This window comes from Anoplophora glabripennis, unplaced genomic scaffold (assembly GCF_000390285.2).
Source record: "Anoplophora glabripennis isolate ALB-LARVAE unplaced genomic scaffold, Agla_2.0 scaffold245, whole genome shotgun sequence".
NCBI classification, from domain to species: domain Eukaryota; kingdom Metazoa; phylum Arthropoda; class Insecta; order Coleoptera; family Cerambycidae; genus Anoplophora; species Anoplophora glabripennis.
In genome coordinates this window covers 683,085-706,434 of record NW_019416417.1, presented here as the reverse complement: position 1 = coordinate 706,434, position 23,350 = coordinate 683,085, and the positions used below count along the sequence as shown (strand labels likewise).

The window sequence follows — 23,350 nt, the reverse complement described above, 5'->3', positions numbered from 1 at the left end:
TTTTTTTTTCAATCTGCTCTAAAAAAATGTAACTTTTCTTTCCAGAGAAATAGACATATTTTTTAATTTTTAATAAGAAAGTTATAACAAAATCAAATTTTTAATCGTTAATTTTAATGATTTAACAAAACTAAAACAATGTTTTTTCTATACTATTCGATTGATTATTTAAAATAATGAAAAGTTGCCTTCGAATTTTTTTTTTACGTTGGTTTCTTAGACAGCTACAAATTTATTTACCTTTTTACCTTCTGAATTTTATTTAGCTCCTACGACACTGGCAAGACAAAGGCAAAAAAATCACGTTCGCTTTGTCGCACCATAGTACCGAAGTCGTGGACATAGTATGCCTATGACAAAGATAGATTATTTCGTTCGCTATTGTCAATGCGCGTGCATCGAAAATGGTGGTGAACATTTTGAACACATGTTGTAGTTTGTTTTGAACTTGTGCGTTTAAAAATTACTGAATTTTGCTTTTTGGTAAGTACCTAAATTATTTTAATACGTATGATTATTTAGACGACGTGAACCTTTGAGTACTTTAATAACATATTTTTCAAATTCATAATTTGATTAAAAGTTAGTTCCTGTTTAATGTTAAAAAAAGTGAATATAAACATTTAATTTTGACCAAAATTCTGTCCCTACCAGTAATAATAATTTTTGTAATTAATTTGTTATAACTTCTAATAACTATTTAAACATTGAAATGAAGATTAAAAATATTTAATATTTTTCATCGCGACTTATTTATAATGTTCAAAATGTCTGCCTTCGGTCTATATCCATAGATTTACCCGTCTTCTTAAACTGATAAACATATTGTGAACCATATACAATCCTGTAATAATATTTTTTAGTACTGATATTTAACATCTTATAAATATTTGCCCGCCTGAGCTGAAAGTTGTCGTAAAGGTTTAGTGGGGCTCGTTGCTAAATGCTCTCGAACATCCTCCAGTTTTTCTTCAGTTAAAACTGACTTTCTTCCAGGTGACTTCTCTTTACAAACATTGCCAGTATTTCTGAATCGTGTCACCAAACGTCGAACATGCTGAGCAAAAATGAGCAGCTTCATGATTTGGAAAGTCTTCCTGGAATAGCAGAAAGCATGAATAGATTGATTGAATACTTCCATCCATTTTCATCTCGTTGGCCATTGCAAAAGTAGGCCTCTATTTAGGAATATTCTTTTATATCGTTTTTTGTAAATTTTAAGCACATTAGTGTATCTATTTTACCAAACACGTGTTGGTTGTTCTTAAATACGTCTAAATCCTTGTAAAAATAAATTAACTTGAAGTTGTTCATTTTTATAGTATCTAAGAAAATAGTACATGAGGGTTAGATTCGGTTTGTACAATTTCAACTATGACAATTTGTTGCGGGTTGCCTAATTATGTGACGACACGCTAAAAAAGTCTATTCTGCCAAAACTAACGGTCCGACAGCGCCTACTCTGTAAACACTTAAAGTACAAGTACAAGTATAATTCACTACTTTTGCGCACAGGGTCAGCTCTACAACTTAAAAAATTACGAAGTAATGAATTTTTTAAAAAACGTTAAATTTTACGATTTTTCCGGGTTTTCTTCGTTTCTAATTATCCGATAGGATCGATCGACCTCTCGTTATTCGTATTTCGATTCTCTACAAATTGTCTCTTTATAGCATTCAGATTGTTTCGCTGGTTTAGGTTTTATAAGTCAAAAACTAAAAAAATGCGTTTTTTGCATAAAAATGTTTATTAAAAATTAATCAATGGCAAATTGGAGTAGAAAACATATAAGCATATTGTGACGTACCTTCGGTCGTAAACCGGTTAGGTGGTTAAACTAAAAACAAAAAAACTTAATCGCCTCAAAGTGACTGTCACTTGCACGGCAGCTCATTTATTGTGGAAGCAAAGGCATGGGTAAGTGTCAAAAAATAATAATTATAGCTTTAAGATGTAACGATGCAAAACTACTAGTGGGCGCCAGTCAACAGGGGTTGACGAGGAGGGGGTAAAATAAGACTTAAAATGGCCAAAATGTTAGTAAATGTATGTATAATTAATATTATTATTATTAAAGTGTATAAATTCTACCATTAGTGTATAAACGACAATTGGACGTATCATGTTACCAACAGATATGAATTCCAAACAGGTAAGTAGGAACTAGTGCGAAATTAATGCAAAAACGCAAAAATAATACATAATAATAGTGTAGATACCCTACATTAATGAATGATTGTTCAAAGATACAACGTAAGATTTAATATTAGAATTGTTAGTATTAAAAAATTTAACTTAGCTGAATCGTTAAAAGTGAAATTTTACAAAAATTCAGCAAATAGAGCAGGTAGGTGAATTATTAATATACTGTATATCATAAATAAAGCTAATGTTAATTTCTATATTACTTAAATTTTAGGGTTTAGTTCCAATTGGATATGGTTAAATAATCATAACCGTTACCTCTCGAACAGTTGTTCCGGGCTTACATATAAATATCTTAATTTTTATTCAGGTTAACAAAAATATAGAAAACAAAGTAATATATGAAATGTCATGAATATTGTTATTAAATCCTTGCGTTCCTTATTAGATAGATTGACAAGAAAAGGCTTTCTACTCACGATGGATTCCCAGCAATGGTTTAACAGCATTACCTTTTGTTTCTTACGGATATATGGTTATCAACACATCTACAGATACGGGCATTTTACATAATGGTGCTCACAGAAGGTACGTAATGTTGTCTAGTACGGTATATGGACCATCTAGGGTAAGTATAAGTGCATCAACCATCCAGGGTGGGAACGAAATGGCGTCTAAAGCGGTATATAATCCATGTAGGGCAATTACATCAGCAATTCGGACAGGCACATGACGCAACTCGCTTCAAATTTGGTGGCCGGCTGACAAGGTGACAAGGGAGGCAACGCCCCGTATACAATAAATTCATGTATTTATGTACCTGTTGTATAGAGACAAAAAAACCTAAAATACGTTAAATAATAAAGAATATATTGTTGCAATTAATGTTCTTACTGACCTTAGATCTTATAAGTAAAGGTTTCGTTAATTGTTAATAACGGCTTTCATACAAATAACCTTTCTATCTTTTCGTGCCTTGCCGGCTTCGCCTATCCTTTTTTTGCCATCATTTTTTTTTTCCGTTCCCACTAAAAACTCTTAGTTCCTCGCCTAATGAATTCGATTACTACTTTATTTCGACGTATTCAGAATTGCCTATACATTGTGACCCTTGATAATTTTAATTTCTAATACCGGTAAATATGAACCGTTACAATATATCTACAGACTGTCTTCTATATGATGGTACAATCCGTTTGCTAATTGCTAGTACTTTTGTCATAATATCACAGATTTAATGCTCTACTGATTGGCCTATAAACAAGTGTGTGTTTTATCGATTATTGTCATTAAATTGAGTAGCGCTACATCTTCCCACTCATTTTTTTGTGTGTGCTGGTGTAATTATACATATATATTCCTTCTTTAAGCATAAACATGTACATAGGTTACTTGCAACCTGTCCACCAAACACAAAATTTAGGGCATTACATAAAAAATCTACCCCACTGCCCACTGCAATGTAACTATAAAATTAATAAAGACTATCGTACTTGTATCACTTTATTTATGTATCTATTTGGTATAAAATATGCAATAATATATCAATATGACGGAAATGGTATAGCTTGACCAAATTCATCGAGCATCAGATGTGCGCGACACTTGCTCTTGTCTTCGTCTCTCCTAGGTAGACTCCCTTCTTCTGCGCATCTGTCGGACAGGATGGATTTGGTCAACTTGTATCTATTTAAACCTTCTCGATCTTCAACCAAATACCTCCAATGGGCGAGGTAATCTTTTCATAAGGATTCATTTTCAAAGGTAACTTAGTCTTCTCGCTTAAGGTAACTTTAAAGTCCTTCAAAATGGATGTCAGTCCGACTTTAGATTGTAGAATTCCAAATCTTTCACCTAAAAATCAATGACTCGATCAATCAATCAGCCCTCGAGGGGGGGGGAGTTCAAATAGAGCGGAGAGATATAAATAGTGTTCAATTTGCAAGTTGGCCAGTCATATTCAAGTCAAGAGGTTTCAAAACATCTTATCTTGATGAGTCCCTATTTGAGAAAAAAAACAGTATTCCTTTCTGGACTCTGATGACTTGGGGTTTAGTAAAATCAGTTTTTTTTACCGCAAGATCTGGCAGCTTGTAAAACCAATGCAGAGGGGTACCTTGCACAGTCACAGCACTTACCAATACACACTCTGGGTCCTTCCCCAAACGGAAGATGGGCGTAGGGATGCCTGGCCTTCTTGTTCTCTACGCTGAACCTGTCGGGGTCAAAAACTTTGGGATTCTTGTAGTGGTCTTCGTCGTAGTGTATACCTGATGCAGGTATAAAGACGATAGTGCCTTTTTCTAAGATAAAATCTTGGCCGGGTATTTTGTAGTCTTCTGCACTTTCTCTTGTCAAAAGTGGAACCGGAGGGTACATCCTGAGGGTTTCTGGAAAAAACAAGGTCATGTTTATTGCCATTTCGATAAGCATCTGTCACTGTCTGTAGACCGTAATCTTCCACTACAGACAGAATAAGCAAGAGAAGCGTTCGTAGCATTTTCAAAGAAACGAATACTATTGCTAATGATGTTTTTTAATACCAAGTAAGAAACGGCGGAAGTCAGCTCTCAAGACCGGCAAAGATATCTCTTATCGAAAACACAAGTACAGTAAATAGAAATGTTGTCTGGGTAAGCGTTCGATGGAGACTCCTCTTGTGGAGTCGCTCGCAGGTATCAGTATCCAGTCCCTGGCACCAATCTGCAGACTTCGCTGGCCCTTTTCCTGGAACCACAGTGTGTGTCCAGCGTTCCAGATTTTCGTCGGTTTCTTGTCGCTTGCAATCGTCAGCTAACCAATATTCTTTAACTGAAGAGTCTCGTATGTCCACAAATTTTGATCCAGTACTTTTTTAAGTGATCATTCAGAACTATCTTGCAGCAACGTGGTTGGAAGAAATTCAATAAAATGACAAAAAAAATAGTTGAAATTTCTAAAAACTGGAGAGGATTTTCACTTTTCTAAACAACTGCCCTTAAAACTCAGCGACCTCATTTAAATTATTCGCTTTTTACTTACCATCGATGACTTGTTTCATATAGACCAACTCGTTCATCGAGTCGTAAGTGACTTTATTGTCGTGTTTTGCGAGGACTGTGCGGATTTCTTCTCTTACTTTGTCCTGGACGGCGGTGTTCCTCGCCAATTCAAAAAGGGCGAAGGTCATGGTAGTGGAGCTGGTCTCGAATCCAGCGATGAAGAAGACGAAGCTTTGCGCTATTATCTCAGGCATGGTCAGGGTGTTGCCGTTTTCTATAAGTTCAAACACATCATTATTATTATTTCATTTACGTATAAGTACATTTTCGAACGAAATATTCTGTTGGGTGTCCTTAACAAGTACAATTTTTTTTTTTGGTTTAATTTCATCCAAAGAAGCTACCCTTCCTTGTATATAAAACGTTTGATAGTACCCTATCACACCTGTAGGCTTCATACCTGTAGCATTGTCATCTTTGGCCTTCATCTCTAGGAGCAGCTGCATGAAGTCGTTGCGCTTGACGCTGTTCTTCTCCCTGTACGAGATGGTGTCATGTACGACCGATGTGTAGAAATCGCAGGCTTGCTTCCTGAACACGCGGAGAGAAAGGGCTCTAGCAGCTTTGGGGAAGCTGATGCAGAAGGCCTCTTTTATTAGTTCCAATGTAGAGGTCTCCAAGACGTTCTTCCCGTAGACCCTGAAAGGAGAATTGGGTTGTTCGAAGCTGTTGCAATCCAGCCCAAACGCGCAGGAACCGATAATGTCCGTAGAGAAACGACCTAGAAGGAAATATCGTTACTATAAGATAAGGTGTTAAAAAAAGTTTAGAAATGTGTTTTTTCACATGTATACAACAGTTCCAAATACATGAGATCTAAAGTGGATGAAATGGCTAAAGCGCGCGGTGTTACTTTCCTTCGATTGCCACCATGCCACTGTGAGCAGAACCCCATTGAACTAATCTAATCTAGATGGATATAAAAACTTACATGCCACAATAAGCAGGCATAAGTTAAGCCCTGAATACAAGAGGTAAAATTATAATAGAATCACTTGTCATACATTTGGAAGCACTTGATGACAGCTTTAGTGACGGTTGCTGTGATAGATACAAAAGTTATTAGTGATTTTATTACTGTTCATAAGATCGTTTCTAGTGCCTCATCGATGGAGTATCTCATTTTTGGAAACGATTGACGTTAAAAGGTGTGGAGTTTAGACTAACCTCCAATTGAAGTTGGTCACTTTAAATCTGGTACATGTATGATAGCGTAGCTTATAGAACTAGTACTATTGATACTTGCATCAATGACGTGCACTTCTTTGTAAGCTTTACTATTATTATATTATTATGACGAAATATTAGCATAGCTTTTCATTTTCCTTACCCAAAATATCCTTAATGTCCACAACTTGCTTTCCCGCAACTTCATCTTTGATATACTTTTCCAGGATCACGCCACAGTCTGCCATTGTCTGGAACATCATCTTCATTTTCCCTGACGTGAAGGTCGGCGTCAGTTTGGCCCTCAAGTTTTTCCATTTCATTCCGGTTATGGCAAATAGATGTGCACCTAAAAATTTTAACTTCTTCAGTCATTCTTAAAAAAGAATCAATGGTCACTGATGATACAAGTAACGAAATAATTATTTCTCTAGAAAACGCATTGGATGAGCGTTGGAAAGAATCGACTGTATACTCAATTTTCGGTGCTTACTTATTGGATCTGCCTTTTCGTTAAAATATATACCCCTGTCCATAAAATTGTTGAAATCTTTCGTCATTATGTTTTTCACCAAATCCATGTCAAGCACCATATATATTGGGACAGCCATTGTATAGAGCCCGCAACCCTTCCAACCTAAAAAAATAGTTCTGTTAATGTGCAGGTCCTTGTAATTACCTCAAGAGGTTGTTCGTGGGGTTATTTTGGACCAAACACTTTTTGACTTAAAATGACTTCAAGAAAAACTTCATTACAGTTACAAATCGGAAGAGGATTTTCTAATGGTATGTAGAAGTTAGAAGTAGTTTCCTTTCGATTTTATTGAGGTGTGTTGTGGTCCTATAGTTCGAGAGATATTCGAGGTTTTCCATACTTTAGTTGTTTGTTATTTGCGTATTAAGGCATGGATGGTATGTAAATCATTGATGAATATCGAGTAGCGGAAAGGCCCCAAATGGGATCCTTGGGGAACTCCGCTAGTTTCAATGAAAATATCTGATAAAAAATTATTGTAAAAGGAATATTGTTTGTGACTAGTTATACAGGGTGTTCCACCTAAAAGGGATGCTTCTGTAACTCTGCAACTGTAAAATTTATAAAAAGATGGTTTTAATGAATGTTGCCTGAAATCAAGTGGGCCATGTATAGAAAATATTTTTAGGTTTACAGGATGTTCCATTTCACGTGTTATTAACTTTGTTATTTTAAATGGAACACCCTGTATATTATTGCATTTTTTAATTCCTTTGTTAATATTACATAGAGTTTATTAAATGTACATGGTATTTAAATCTTACCGTTTTCGAGAGAGAATCAGTTGTTTTTGAAAAAAAATCACAATTTCAGCTCTCTAAATCAGGCTAGATAGTGTCTAAACCGTAATAGTTACAAACCTGCAGCTTTCACAGATCGTTTTGCCATAAATTAAAACGAATTCGGGTTTTAAACGTCTATTCAACATTGATCTGCGTAATTTCTTGAATTGCTACTGTAATGTTCTGCCACATATCTGCCGCGGTAGTTGGTGGTGTAACGTAAACTTTGTTTTTTATAAGTCCCCATAAAAAGAAGTCGCAAATTGTCATATCTGGACACATTGAAGGGCAACTCACTGGTCCCCTGCGCCCAATTCATCTGTTGGGAAAAGTTTCGTGTAAAAACTGACGAACCACAGCGGTATTGTAAGGTGAAGCATCATCATGTTGCATCCACATTCTGCGAAGTGTAGCAATGGGAATGTCGCCTAACAAATCTTCTAGAGTGTTTGTTAAAAAGTTTAAATAAACTACTCCAGTTAGATGCTGGTAAAAAAAGATTGGTCCAATGACATGGTTTCCCAAAACTGCTCACCACACGTTCAAAGACCATCGTTGCCTATGAGTTGTCCCGAATTGGTGGGGATTTACTGTATCATGAAAGTCTACTTTTAGTAGTTCTTGGTGTAACTGGATGTGATAAGGATGTGCCGTACTGTGTTTTTGTAAAATCCTATGTATCGACGTTGTACTAATAGAATTGCAAGGCCTTCTTGACACTGTTACATAGCTACTCTTTCGAACTTTACAAAAGAACCTGATTTTTCTGGAAAACTGTTAGAGATAAGTATGGACATACTTATACAGGGTTCCCTATATTAGACTATGCAGTTTAAAAGTCGAATCAAAACTTTCTGATGAAAGTAAATTAACTTTTTAATGGACTGACATGTAGCTAATTTTATGGGATTTATGACTGAAATAAATAATAATTCAATTTTTAAAGATCATATCTTCCAAATGCCCTCCTTCGACTTCAATGCAATTTTTAATTCTAAGTTTAAAATTTCGCATTACTCGACGACGAAGCAAATCAAACCAATATTACCAAATGATGCTACACCATTAGGATCACATTTTAACAAGTAGGCGCCTGTCTCTAAGCTACGACAAAAGTAAACACTTCATTGTTTTAGTCACAAATGTCACAACTTAATTTAATTTTCATTTTTTAACAATTTTCATTGCGTTATGAATTATTCAATTCAAGAGCGTGTGTTTTCCGTGGAAGTCTACATTAGAACTGGTTCAGTGGAAGAAGTTCGGCGTGCATTTCGACGGCAGTTTGGAAATAATAATAGGGGCGATGCACCAACACGCGTTACAATTTCGGCATGGGTTCGTCATTGGCGTGAAAATGGCTCTGTGCAAAACATTAAAGAACCTGGACGTCCAAGAACGGTGCGTACGCCTGCAAATATTGAACGAGTGAGAGCTGCTTTCACAAGAAGCCCTAAGAGATCTGCTAATCGGCAATCACTTGCCCTAGGAATATCCAAGGGAAGTCTCCACAGAATTCTGCATAAAGATTTAAAATTTCACCCCTATAAATACCAAATGGCGCATCACCTCAGTGATACAGATAAAGAAGCGAGGTTGACATTTTGTCAAGAATTTTTAAATCAGCACCATGGAGGAATACATAATTTGTTAATGAGCGACGAAGCAAATTTTCATTTGGACGGTGTTGTTAACAAGCAAAACTTTAGGTACCGGGGAGCAGAAAATCCTCACGAACTGTTTACCAAAAACCTCCACAGTCTAAAAGTCGTTGTGTGGTGTGGTGTAGCATCATTTGGAATTATCGGTCCTTATTTTTTTGAGGATGAAAATAACCGTCCTGTTACAGTTAATTCCGAGCGCTACATAAACATGTTGCAAACGTTTCTTATCCCCGAACTAACTAGACGGGGACTACTAAATGGTGCCATATTATTCCAACAAGATGGAGCTACAGCTCACACAGCCAGAAACACTATGAGGATTTTGCGAGATTTTTTTGAATTGGCCCCCGAGATCTCCCGATTTAACGGCCCCAGATTTTTTTCTCTGGGAATACCTGAAGCAAAAAGTTTATGCAAGTCGTCCAGCAACAATTCTGGAGTTGAAAGAGCAGATTCAAAATAAAATTGCAGAAATAAATGGAGATTTGCTGCGTTGAGTGATGCTAAATTTTGAACTTTGAATTCAAAATTGCATTGAAGTCGAAGGAGGGCATTTGGAAGATATGATCTTTAAAAATTGACTTATTATTTATTTTCGTTGTAAATCCCATAAAATTAGCTACATATTAGTCCATAAAAAAGTTAATTTACTTTGATCAGAAAGTTTTTATTCGACTTTTAAACTGCATAGTCTAATATGGGGAACCCTGTATAAGTCGAAAGGGCATTCAATTTTGCATTCACTCAGGACAATAATTAATAAGGGTCATTCCATTTGAAAAAAAAAAGTTTTTCAACTCGTAAGATTATAAAATGTAGGTCTCAGTATTTCCGAGTCTGAATAACGTACACGGTTTATTCATAGATGACAAGATGTAGTAATTTATGCCAAAACGAACTGTGAAAACTGCAAGTTTTTAACTCTTACGGTTTAGAGCTATCTAACATCATTTAGAGAGCTGAAATCGTGAGTTTTCTCAAAAACAACTGATTATCTTGAAAACGGTAAGTTTTAAACAACATATACATTTAATAATAGTTTGTTGCTTTTTTATTTTGTTCTTAATATTTGCGTTATTTGTAAGTTTGTACTATTTAATTCTTTTTCTCTATTTTTTCATAGTTAATTTTTTTCTCTTTTAACTTTTTTTATATTTTATTACTAGGCGTAACATATCCTGTTATTGGGCATCGCCTGTTGAATGTGTATTTTATATAAATAAATAATAAACCCTACCTAATATTAACCAAGGAATTGAAAAACGCAATAATATACAGGGAGTTCCCTTTAAAATCGCAAAGCTACGTAGCGCCCTCGCGAAATGGAACACCCTGTAAAGTATTTTGAGTAAGAAAACAAATTAAAACAGTGTGCATTAATTCTGCATTGCTATGCACAAGGCCGTCTTGAATACTTGTAAGTTTAATATAAACAATAAGCCACAGTAATAAGAGTACCATAAAACCACAATAGAAATATTTGCATAATCTAATAAAATTTTAAAATTTAAAGTAATTGTTTCAATGGAATTTGAAACATATTTTTGTATTATCGACACTAGTGTGTATACAAACCTCTCGCCTTGGCTTCTTTGTACAACAGAGCAATATGCTCTCCCATGCTCAATTGGCTTGTCAATGGGTTGGGAAAGTTCCCGAACGGTATTTTGGGCACGAAATATGGGAGACCTTTCCTCTTCCAGTACTGGTACTTCCATTTGAAGTAAGCGTAGACGACAACTGTCAGCGTCACGAAGAACACCAGCGCATCGTAGGCGATGGAGTTTGTGAAGAGAACCATTGCCCTCCTGAAAAATAAGAAGAATCGATTTGTAGTATTAAGAATGCATTGTATAATTTTTTTTTAATGAAAGCGTATATTAAAGTTGATAGTTTTCATTGAGTAGTAATAAACGTTGTAAGAGTGAAGATAAAGAAACTCCACACTCAACCGGTAGCACGAATATGATACTTAACACTTATTTAGTGTCTGGTTTTACGTCAACAGAAATCTGTGGTGAAAGAAGCCACAGTGTGTACTGTGTATGAAAGTTTTGGTACCGCATGGTGCCAAATAAACTGAAGCACAATTTTGGAAAACATTCAGTAGTACATGTAAACAAACCTCGTGATTTCTTTTCCGGAAAGTTGAAAGAACTAAGACAACAAAGTAGTACGTTTCTGATGAATCAAAGGAATTGGGTTGCTGCTGGCTGAAGCCTCGGAACAAATAAGGATGCTCATTCGATAAACTATGTAAAATTTATATGTGGTAATGACATTGCAGAAAACCTCTTTCGCAAAATTGTCACTGCAAGTCAAGAGTCTCTGGATTTGCTCGGGATCCTTGATACTTTTATACCAGAAAATAATTTGCATTGGACTAAGTGCGACTTATTCGAAGCAAAGCAGCTGATGCACACTGAGGCAAGTTCCGGTTCATTCTATAAAATTTGAAATGAGGTTTGAGTTACACTAAGTGAGTTCTAATCTCCTACAAATAGTAGCTCACTAGTCCCAACTGAATAAATTTCAAGAAAGTACAGGGTGCCCCAAAGTTCCCGTCTCGGGCCCATAACAGACAAACGAAAAACGATAGTAAAAATCTGTTTAGATGGCGTGAATCGAGCCTCGCTAAGGTCCGTTTTGCACTTTGCGAAAATAAAAAAATTACGTCAGCAACTTTTATTTCCACGAACATACCCATTTTTTATGATAACTATCTATTTTCTGTGAACATTGTTTGTGCAGAAATTTTTTCTGTCTCTTCTTAAAAAGTTACACTAGTAAACATTATACAAAAATGTATCCCATTGTATTGGAATTAGTCATGATTTAATCAACATTGCTGTGAAACAATGGCTGACTCTGCTGTCACAAGTCTGTTTACATATTAGTTTCTGTCAAACGCTATTTCCTGCATGATAAAGAAACTAGTAACTGGTTGTTAAAAATAAAAAAAATGTTCACAAACAATAAAAAGTTGACATGATTTTAATTTATGGTGAATGTCAAAAAAATGCCAGAAGAGCTGCTAACTTATATCATGAGAGATATCCAAAACATCAAGTTGTTAACTCAAAAATATTTGCCAGATTAGAACGAATTTTGCGTACTAACGAAATGCATTAGGAAGTTCTAACCAGTGTACATTATTTTTAGAAAATATAATTGTACATTAGAAATTGGAGCCCGAATGGTAAAAAACCTAACCTTAAAAAAATTTGAACATAGGAATGTAGCATAACTAGCCTCTGGAGATTTTCGTAAAAATTCTATTTAAAATTTTTTTATTTTGTCTCTCTGTATCTCGAAAATAAGAGGAGATAGACATATAGTTATTTATAAGACAAACAATTCTTATTTTTGTCGTACTATGACCCCTGTATTTAGGGAGGTCTTTCTGAAACACTCTGTATGCAATAACATACTATAACCTTAACTATTTTTTATCTATCTATTATTGTATCTGTCTATTTATTTTCTAATTTTAATATTTACTCAACGCTCAGGTAGGATGTTTGTGTAGTACTTTATTGAATACCAATGACCTTCTCACATTATTCGTCAACTTGTAATTTTATTGCTAAAATTGTTTAGATATCATCGAGGCGATAAAACCAAGATAAAAACAGTAATCTTTCAAAAAATCTAGTATAATATCAATGATCGCAAAATAGTATTATCATACGCACTTATCGCAGCTACACGCATTTGAAATAATGGTAGGAAATTTTAAAATTCACAGGGAACATGGAGAATTATTACAGCTTATTACAGTTTTAAGGGAGTTTAGGCAGTTCACAGTTACTGGAGAACTCAGTCGATACCATCAGAACTAAGAACACGTACCGCAAAAAGAGACGGTTTGTTAATAAAACGACAACTTATTGGAAAACAGCAAATTCAAATGAACAGATTTCATAAAACATGCTTAGCAGAGTGCGCATAGTTTTCAGTCTACAGAGTGTAAAATAAACAGGGACCTTTTTAAAAATTTTGCGTTTGGACATCGTAGACGATAAAATTAAGAATGAGTAAAAATTGTGGTGTACAGCGTTTTACATGAACAAATATTTCTTAAAGTAGTAATTTAGGTTCTCTAAAAACATCAATAAATATGTAATCTTGCTGAATAAATTTAAAAAATAAAGTGCCTTCTAACAATTCAGTCAATATATTGTGTAACAGTTATCACAAAGAACTGTTTATTTGAGAATTTCGTTAATGTTATATAACAAGAGAATTCAATCCGGCGAGTGGAATAAAAACTGCTATTTTGAATTTTGTAATTTTGACTTGAGGTTCGTAATCAGCGACCTCGAAAACTTACAGAACCGTTGGGAATTTATGTGTTTGATAGAGAAAGATTTAAGATGGATTTTGAAGAAGAGTAGTACTTTAAGCCACTATACTGCCAAATAAAATATCTTTAGGTCATCTGGGTGTAATCTTGTGACAAAACTAAAACCTGTACAAGCAGCAATTCAATATGACTTCCTTGAGGACGTAATATTGCTTATTGCAATGCTACTATTTCATAATTACAATGAACTAGGATTGATGATACACCTTGATTATTCCAAGGATACACACCAAAACCCTGAAGCTTATCAAAAGAGTATCATGGCGAATATGTCAAAAATTTAAAGAGGTAAAAAAGGAGCAAAAACTGAGTTAAAAAAAACTATTTTCAATGAAAATAGTTCAAATATGGACTTACCAAGCAGTTCTACACGCGTGCACAATTAATTTGTTGTTTGCATGTGTTGTTGTTTATCATATCTAATTTCTGACCAGAGACTATTTTTTTAAATAAATTACATATTGTCATTCTATCATTAAGAAAATTGTATACCACTCAGGAAATAGTATAAAGGTTCACCTTAATTTACCTTATCGAGACAAAGGTTTTGTACAGGGTGAGTCTGGTAAAAAAAATTAACATGTCACTTTGGCATTTCAAGAATTTGTCAGACTTCAAAATAGTACATTGTTATATTTGAAATTGAAGATCAGCCTCATTTCGACTTCAAATTTAATTCATTTCACACCGGAACAACCTTCATTCTCAAATTCCTAAACCGTCTAGATTAAATATTGGCAAAAATTCGACTCGCTTCCTAATAACGGTGACGGAGCAACTTTCACATTGTTTGCAATCAATTGGCCTCAAATTTTAATTGTCATGCTGACCAATTTACAAATTTCTAAATAAAGTAGCACTTTTATTATCTGTGTATTTACTTGAGCAATTATCAACGTATATAATAAATAGCTAACAATCACACTGAATCAGCACAAAATTGTCATCATTGCTGTCGCAATATACGTTGTGACAGTATGTCACCGAATTTGAGTGTTTTGTTGCTTGCAATCTTTTACGCACAATGCGTTATCCTTTTTTAAAAATATGTTTATTATTATCTCTCATATTTTTAGTTTATTTATCAAACATTGTATTAAAAATGTCATCACATGAAGTCATATTGCCNACACGCGTGCACAACTAATTTGTTGTTTGCATGTGTTGTTGTTTATCATATCTAATTTCTGACCAAAGACTATTTTTTTAAATAAATTACATATTGTCATTCTATCATTAAGAAAATTGTATACCACTCAGGAAATAGTATAAAGGTTCACCTTAATTTACCTTATCGAGACAAAGGTTTTGTACAGGGTGAGTCTGGTAAAAAAAATTAACATGTCACTTTGGCATTTCAGGAATTTGTCAGACTTCAAAATAGTACATTGTTATATTTGAAATTGTATATTATTTAGGACAAAAATCATATCAAAATTTACGCAAGATTTGAATTTTGCACCATTCGTGCGGCACAGTGTTGCCAACGAAAAAGATGACAGCATGACAGTTCGTGAGAGTGTTGCTGAGATTCCAGGAACAATAATTTAGATGAATTTTCCAAATATCCCGTGGCGTCGAATATTTAGGATTTTAAGTAGCAGTTACTTCATTGAATTCGAATTCAGTGAACTTTTATCTTTTATAAGATAAATTATTATTAGTATAAATTCTGCATCAAACATCGTCAGAGGTGTTCTGGAAAAGGCAATTTTTTCAAATTAAAATTATGTAACCGTTTTCGTTTAAAAGCATCCCTTAATGTTCAACGTTTTTATTAAAACCTTATATTATTTATATTCTGTTTTTTTTGGGTGTTTTTTTTTCATTTTTTTCCGGGAGGAAACTGTTTGACCAATTATCTTTAAATAAATGAGTCCGTGGCTACTACAATGGCAATATAAAAAATGGACAGTTTGAACTATGAGATATTTTCAATATCTATTGCCAATAGCTTGTCCACCCTGTACATAAAAAACATCCTGTCATAATTAAGAAGATCCGCCTCATTTCGACTTCAAATTTAATTCATTTCACACCGGAACAACCTTCATTCTCAAATTCCTAAACCGTCTAGATTAAATATTGGCAAAAATTCGACTCGCTTCCTAATAACGGTGACGGAGCAACTTTCACATTGTTTGCAATCAATTGGCCTCAAATTTTAATTGTCATGCTGACCAATTTACAAATTTCTAAATAAAGTAGCACTTTTATTATCTGTGTATTTACTTGAGCAATTATCAACGTATATAATAAATAGCTAACAATCACACTGAATCAGCACAAAATTGTCATCATTGCTGTCGCAATATACGTTGTGACAGTATGTCACCGAATTTGAGTGTTTTGTTGCTTGCAATCTTTTACGCACAATGCGTTATCCTTTTTTAAAAATATGTTTATTATTATCTCTCATATTTTTAGTTTATTTATCAAACATTGTATTAAAAATGTCGTCACATGGGTCATATTGTCATGGTTTTTATCGTGACGAGTTTGGAGGAATTTTTCACCTATTTCGCATCATTTTATCGGAAAATTATTATATACGTTTTATAGTATTATAATTCTACTTTTAAAGTTCGGCTGAAAAATTAAAATCAGATCACTTCCAACCCATCCAGAAATTTTGCAAAATAGTTTACCGAAAAATTCAAATTGCAATTGTGCAACTAATAATAATAACCCGACAGCGTCTGCTTTGTGCACACTTAAAGTACAAATAATTCACTACTTTTGAGCACAGGCTCAGCTCTACAACGCTGGGAAAAGTTTATGAATAGGGTAAGGGAGTACTTTGAAGGAGGCAATAATGCATAAAATTGATAAAAGAAGCTTTAAAAAATTAAGTTCGATTATTTTCTGTACAAGCCTCGTATAGATAGATAGATTTTATTGATCCCTTGTTGCCAATTACACTTATTAGAATTTATCTTTTACACTTTTACACTAAAACTTATAGACGCTTACGTAATAAAATGACATTGTTTACAAAAACAGTTTAAACGACATTTTGCCGTTATCAAAATAATGGTAAAAATAGGCAGATCAAACGGTTCAATCAATGGAATAGATACAATGTATGCTAAGAAATAACTTTAATTTCTTCTTAGATTTTAGCAGAAGTAAATCTTCCATACACCTGGACAGTCTATTGTACGAATAACTACCACCATAGGTAGGAGATTTTTTTATAAAGCGTTAGATTTCTTTTCCCCCTACAAATATTTTATTAGTTACGAGTAGCATACGTAGGATTTTAGGAATGTAACTTTAGTTTGTTTTTAATGGCGTGATTACAAATTTGAAACACCCTGTATGTACGTATATACAGCCAGTCCCAAAAAACTCGTACCCACGATAACTTGTCAGGATTTGAGTCTAATAAAAAAAATTGTTTCAGAAATAAAGGACCAGTGATATTGGGTGTGACCTTGATATTAACTTTCAAGGTCAAATCTAGACCAACCTGAAAATACTGCACATCCTAGAAAAAATCTATGATCGCAGATTCCGACATAAAATTTGGCGTCGTATTGGTTGCTAACATAAAATAATAGCGTATTCCATTTGATATTAAGTTGACCTTAGTTTGACCTTGCAACTTGTGGTGAATGTCAAATTCAAGGCCATGATCGAATTTATCATTCAAAATCCTACAAATTTTGCTTGTAACATTTCCCTCCACAAATCGATTTTGTCAAGCTATTCACAGAAACAAGAGACGACCCCATATTTCGCAGTGAATGGCATTCTATCGATTGCTAACATAAGTAAATAGGGTATTCCATTTAATATTTTCAAGGTGACCTTGGTTTGGCCTTGAAACTTAAGGTCAAAGTCAAATCGAAGGTATCTTGGTTTCTTAATATGCCACAACTTTTATTTGATTTTTTTTACATATTTCATTTTGGGACACCCTGTATGTAGATTGATGAGTGCGTAGTTTATGTTTTCTAAAAGTAATTCTACAGGATATAGAGCGTCTAGTTCTAAAATTACTCGCTCTTATCTTGTGAAGGTTTTCTTTAAGTCTGAGCTTTGACCCCCAGACTATTATAATGTTATAACAACACAATTTAGAGTAGAATAATACATAGTACACGTGTCTCCGAGAGCGTCGATCTAGTCCTTTTTTGCGTTTCTGGTCATGGCCAACTTGACAACAAGTCTGATACGAGAAAATGTGTCCAAAAAATAGAAAATTGCAAATATCTCTAAAAGTAGTAATGGCAACCCTAACAATGATTATACGACTTGAATGGAAATTTCAATCTGCATATGACAAAGTAAAAATACAGGGTGTTCCATTTAAGTTAAAAAAAGTTATAGCTGTTTGAAGTTATCAAAACATAACAGCAAAAATGAAACATTTAGTATTAAATATTTTAATTTGTTGGTATACCATAATGTACCGTTACCCATGCCCTCTACAGCTACCAGAAATCCGCTTGATATCACGCTCCTGAAAAGAGTTACTATAGTCTGTTTAGAAATGAAAGAGAGTAATAAAAGCTTATTATGTATGCAAATCGTAAATAAATGTAGTACTGGTGCTTATATTCAATATTTTTATATTATGCATTATCGGTATAGATGAGGTGTACTTTTTTTGTGTGACCGGGTTGAACTAAATTGTAGCAGGTAGCTAAAATTTAATCCCCGACAATCCGTCTTTGTCTATGCCGCTTCAATTTCTCGGTCCATTTCTCTTATAAGTAAACAATATAAAAACAGCATTTCAAAACATGAGGCTACTTTAAGCATCATAACCGGGTTAAGAGGGTTTTTAGTAATTCAAATAAAATTATTCAATATTATTATCAAAATATTTATTTAAATTTAATGAATAGACTTTTATTCCACACAAAAATATATGTATTTTGAAAATTCAAATTATGGTGAGTAAATGTAGTGTTGTATAAATGTACAATAAAGAAAATAAAAAAGTAGGTATATTAAAATTCATCCTCTGAATATTCTGATGAATTATCTTCGTCTCCTAGATTGATAACGATAGGTTCCACAGTAACGTCAATTAAATTATCGAGTTCCCACATTTTCTCCTCTTCTTTTTGTACATGATGTATACATCTTTGCCAGTTATCTGCAGTTACTCGTTCCAAGGAATTTTTTAACAAAATTTTCACGTCACTTAATTTAAACGTCGTATTATTTCGCGCTACATCTCCTTTTACCTGCGCCCAGACTAATTCGATTGGGTTAAGTTCACAGTGATAAGGTGGTAACCGTAGTACCGTTATTTGGCGATTTGTTGCCATTTCATCGATAACATATTTTTTCTGATCTTTATTAAGATTGACAAGTGTCAAAAGTTCCTTTTTCACCATATTTGTTTCAAAAGAAATGTTTTTTCCGGATAACCATTGAATTATATCGGCTTTCCTCCAAGCAGTCGTAGGCGTCCGCTCGGTCTGCCGTGAATGGTAACTGGCATTATCCATGACAATTACAGACCCCGGAGGAATAAGATCCAACATCTGTGTAAAATACTCTTCGAAAACATCTGCGTTCATGTCTTCGTGATAGTCACCTGTATTTTTAGATTCAAATAAAAGTAAACCGCCATCTACAAAACCACTGGCACTACCTATATGTGTCACTATTAATCTTCGCCCTTTACCTGAAGGTGCCTTGAACCCTGTTGAAAGTCCATCCAAAAATGCTTGTCGAAAACTTTTTACATTTTTATCTTGCCATACTTTTGTTACAGTATATCCCTCGTTGACCCAAGTTTCGTCTAGATAATAAATATTCCTCCCTTCGTCACGGAATTTTCTAATTGATCTTAAGTAGGATCTTCGCCAACAAATAATTTCATCTTTATCGATAAGAACTGACTTCCTGTTCTGCTTTTCCCAGCAAAAATTCAACTCTCGTAAGACGGCCCATAATTTGCTTCTACTGATTTTTGGCAAATCGTTGTCCTCTGAAAGTTCACTTAAAATTTTGTTTAGCGTTGGTATTTCTTTTTTAAAATAAAATGAGTGTACTTTTCTGCGAATGACATTTTTGAAGAAATCATCTATAACGACTTTTGACCTCCCTGTAGATGATTTTGGGGGATTTACAGTATCTTGTTCATTTTTTGTTTCCTTTAAAAGTCTGTAGATAGTCGATTTTCCAATCCCTGTCATTTTGGAACACTTTTCCACGATGTCGTCAACACTGTTGGTAGGATTTTGGTGTTTCAATGCATTAAATACATTTAATATAATAATCTTCTCATTCTGAGACAGCGCACATCTTTTCACGCGTTTAGCAGGTACGTAATCTGATAAGCTCGACATTTTACCCAAACAATATTATATCCACTGGCACAATAGTCACTAAACACAAGTCGAATTTTACTCTACTGCACTAGCACGTCTTCGTATATTCAGCTCTAAGACTGGATTGATCTGTCACAATGCACTGGCTCCTGCCCTATGATGTATCCAGTAAAATATACTAATGTACACCCATTACCTATTAGCATTAGTGTTACCCGATAATTACCTGAAACGAAATATTTTACCACGCTCATGGCCGGTTATTATCTCGGTGTTTTGTTACGCTCTTTCATTTCCAAACAGACTATAGATAGCATCTCCTCGGATTCTTGCATCTGTCAAATTTTTTCTTTAAAAATTAATATCTCAAAGTCTATAACTCCTGGGTATAGGGAATATTTAATAAAGTGACCTTCAAATTTCACGTAGAATCCGAAAATACAATAATATATAGGGTGTCCCGCTTAAAATAACGAAGTTGGCGTCGACTTCCGGTATAACCGGAATTGCTAGGGAGTTCTAGATATTTTAGTTGTGTTCGTCCCAAGGACTTTGCCATGTTGCCAAATTTTCAAATTTTTCGGAGCAGTACTTTCCTAGATATCGATCGACGCAGTTGGTGGGACACCCTGTATATTAGATATTAAGTTAATTTTAAATTAACATACACACTTTTTTTTTCAGCGACTTACGTTGTAGCTTTTACAGGAGACAATTTCTTGCACAACTCACTCTCACAAAATCCAATCTAAATTATATATTTTTTTTTGTAAAAATTATACGTGAAATCCGTTTATAAGTAGGCATCTTCTTATCACAAAGATACGACTAAAAAATTGTGACATATTATTACATGCTATTTATAACTAACCAAAGAGATAACTGTTTGTTATCGCATTGTATTGAAGAACAAAACATTGGACATAACATTATTTTGTGGCACGAAATGTTCAGTAATCTTATAACAAACAGATCCAAGATAGAGATTCGTTTACGATAAGAGATTATTCGATATAAAACTATCCATTTCAATTTTTATATTAAGAAATTTTCTCAGGACAGGAAAAAATGTACAGATAGATGTTGTAGGAAATACAGAATGTTAGGAGTGTAAGTCCCATTATTTTCATGTGATAGCTTGGATCAAAATAATAAAAAAAATATTGTGCAAGGTGTTTGTGTAACGTTTATACGAGGGCAACAGGGCGCAGATTATTGAATGAGAACTATTTTGAAAAATGTGTGAAATCCGGCTCAAAGGACCATTACAATCGGCACGCCAGGCTGACAGGGTAGGCATTAGGGTGTCGCTAGATACATGTCGAATAAATTGATCGATGCGATTCAGATCAGAGGCAGAGATGTACAAATGTGATGTACGATGAGTTACGTGCTGTAGACCAGCCGCATAAACAAATCGTCGTTGAAATATAGAAAGATACTTCTCAATTTTTGGGGAATTTTTCAATGCAAAAGTACAAATTAAGAAAAATAGATATTTAAAAAGAATCAGATATTTTCTTATTATAATAATTAATAGTAATTACTATCTTAAATTAGCGCAGATACAGGCATAGCACCGACGCACCCAATTTTGGCGAATATTTTCCCAAATTCCAGGTATTCCCCTAATTGTGTCAGCAGCTTCAAGTATACGGTTTCGCAATTCTTCCACCGTAGCAATTGGAGTATTGTAAACCAATGACTTCAAGTGGCTCCAAAGATAAAAGTCCATTGGAGTTAGATCGGGTGACCGAAGTGGCCACGGCACAAGACCAAAGCGTCCGATCCATCACTGAGGAAACATTTCATTCAAAAGTGTCGTTACTTCTCGAGTACTGTGTGGAGGAGCCCCATCTAGAAGATAAAACATGCGTGCCCGAACTTGTAATGCCTCATCGTCCAATAATTCAGGCAACCGGTTATCCAATGTTGGTCCATTTAGTCGTCCTTCAAAGAAATATGGACCCACAAGTACATCGCCTATTATGCCAGCCCAAACATTTACCGAGAACCGATATTGAAAATGAGTTTCCCTAATCGCGTGAGCATTTTCTTCGCCCATATGTGCACACATATATGGAAATTCATTTCATCACGGGTGAATGTCGCCTCATCTGTTACACAAACATAAGCAGGAAAGTCTACCTGATTGGTACATTGCCGTAAAAACCATTTGCAAAAACGCATTCGTTGATCATAATCCGGGGGCAAAATGTTGAACTGGTTGCTAATGATAGGGGTGCAACAGCTGGCGCCTTAAGATGCGATGTACGGTACGAGATGAGGTTCTTACTTGCTGTGCGAGTACTAATTGTGGGGTCTTCGTCAAGATTTTCCAACACTTCATCTTCAGCATTAAGGTTCACTTGCTGATCACGTCCTTCTCCTACAGCAGGGATGCACAGACTTATAGGGAACAGGGGCCACTCGGGAAAAATATTAGCCAAGGACGGACCACTACAAACAATATTTATTAACACAAAATTTTTTATTTTTAAATAGTATGAAATACAATGATAAAAATAAAATAACCTTTTGTAAACATAGATTGCTGGCCTATTAGTTCTCGTTGTAAAGTGGAAATTCTTTGCGTTCGATTTTCGCCAGTTAATTTGGTAAAAGTTGGATGCTGGGTTTCATAGTGCCTTTTCACATTATATTCCTTGGGAATAGAAACACTACTCTCGCATATTAAACAGACAATTTTGTTATGCGATGAAATAAAAAAAGTATTTTTCGGTCCAAATATCATGAAACTGTCGATTTTCATCTTCAACCTTACGACTACGTTTCTTACTGGGGCCTGGTTTATCCATATCAAAATTAATATTATAAGTTAGTCGGTAAAAGCCAAGTTCGAACGACGAAATATTTACTCATCACAGATTACAGTTCTCAAACAGTATAACGTTCGCTTATCCGTAGTCAAAACTTAACTGCCCCGGTAGCCGGCGATGCGTCGTATTTATACGAGTTACCAAACATCGAGAACCATCCACTTTGTTCGGGGATCGACGTGTTTCGCGAATCTGTAATCTAGTTGATGCGACAGATTTCTAGTCTCGTAATAATATGCTTGGACCGGAGCGCGGCGAGTAGAATACTTTTAAAATTCGTTGGCGGGCCGCATAAACATCGACAGCGGGCCGCGGTATGTGCATCCCTGGTCTAGAGCGACATGACATTGAAAATATTTTGATAACTAATTGTAAGCAACATATTTACTAAAATTGTAAGTAACAGAAAACGCAAGGGATATCTACTCAAAATGTACTATGCCCAACCTAAACTGATATGATCATGATCCTTTATATACAGGGTTCTTCACAGTAAGTGGACTATTAAACGTT

General features: G+C 34.7%; 2 protein-coding genes across 4 annotated transcripts in view; both read right to left on the bottom strand.

Moving 5' to 3' along the window:
* The window catches only part of LOC111691299 (probable cytochrome P450 6a20), a gene marked incomplete at its 3' end in the record, with an annotated part of 33,539 nt that extends 19,435 nt beyond the window's left edge, over window positions 1-14,104 (bottom strand). The window contains exon 1 of the mRNA XM_023454500.1: window positions 14,059-14,104. The remainder of the gene's footprint in view (window positions 1-14,058) is intronic.
* Window positions 3,636-23,350, bottom strand: part of LOC108905280 (cytochrome P450 6a2-like) — a 31,605-nt gene continuing 11,890 nt past the window's right edge. For 2 of the 3 annotated variants that reach the window (XM_023454501.1, XM_023454502.1), the window contains exons 2-8: window positions 10,911-11,143; window positions 6,848-6,991; window positions 6,518-6,703; window positions 5,588-5,908; window positions 5,168-5,401; window positions 4,285-4,536; window positions 3,636-4,000 (exon numbers count right to left, since the gene is read on the bottom strand). In XM_023454501.1, coding sequence (XP_023310269.1) covers window positions 3,837-4,000; window positions 4,285-4,536; window positions 5,168-5,401; window positions 5,588-5,908; window positions 6,518-6,703; window positions 6,848-6,991; window positions 10,911-11,136 — 1,527 coding nt within the window. In that variant the 5' untranslated portion in view covers window positions 11,137-11,143 and the 3' untranslated portion in view covers window positions 3,636-3,836. Of the gene's footprint in view, window positions 4,001-4,284; window positions 4,537-5,167; window positions 5,402-5,587; window positions 5,909-6,517; window positions 6,704-6,847; window positions 6,992-10,910; window positions 11,144-20,689; window positions 20,711-23,350 lie in introns of those variants that run through there. The other variant, XM_023454503.1, reaches the window with a different exon arrangement.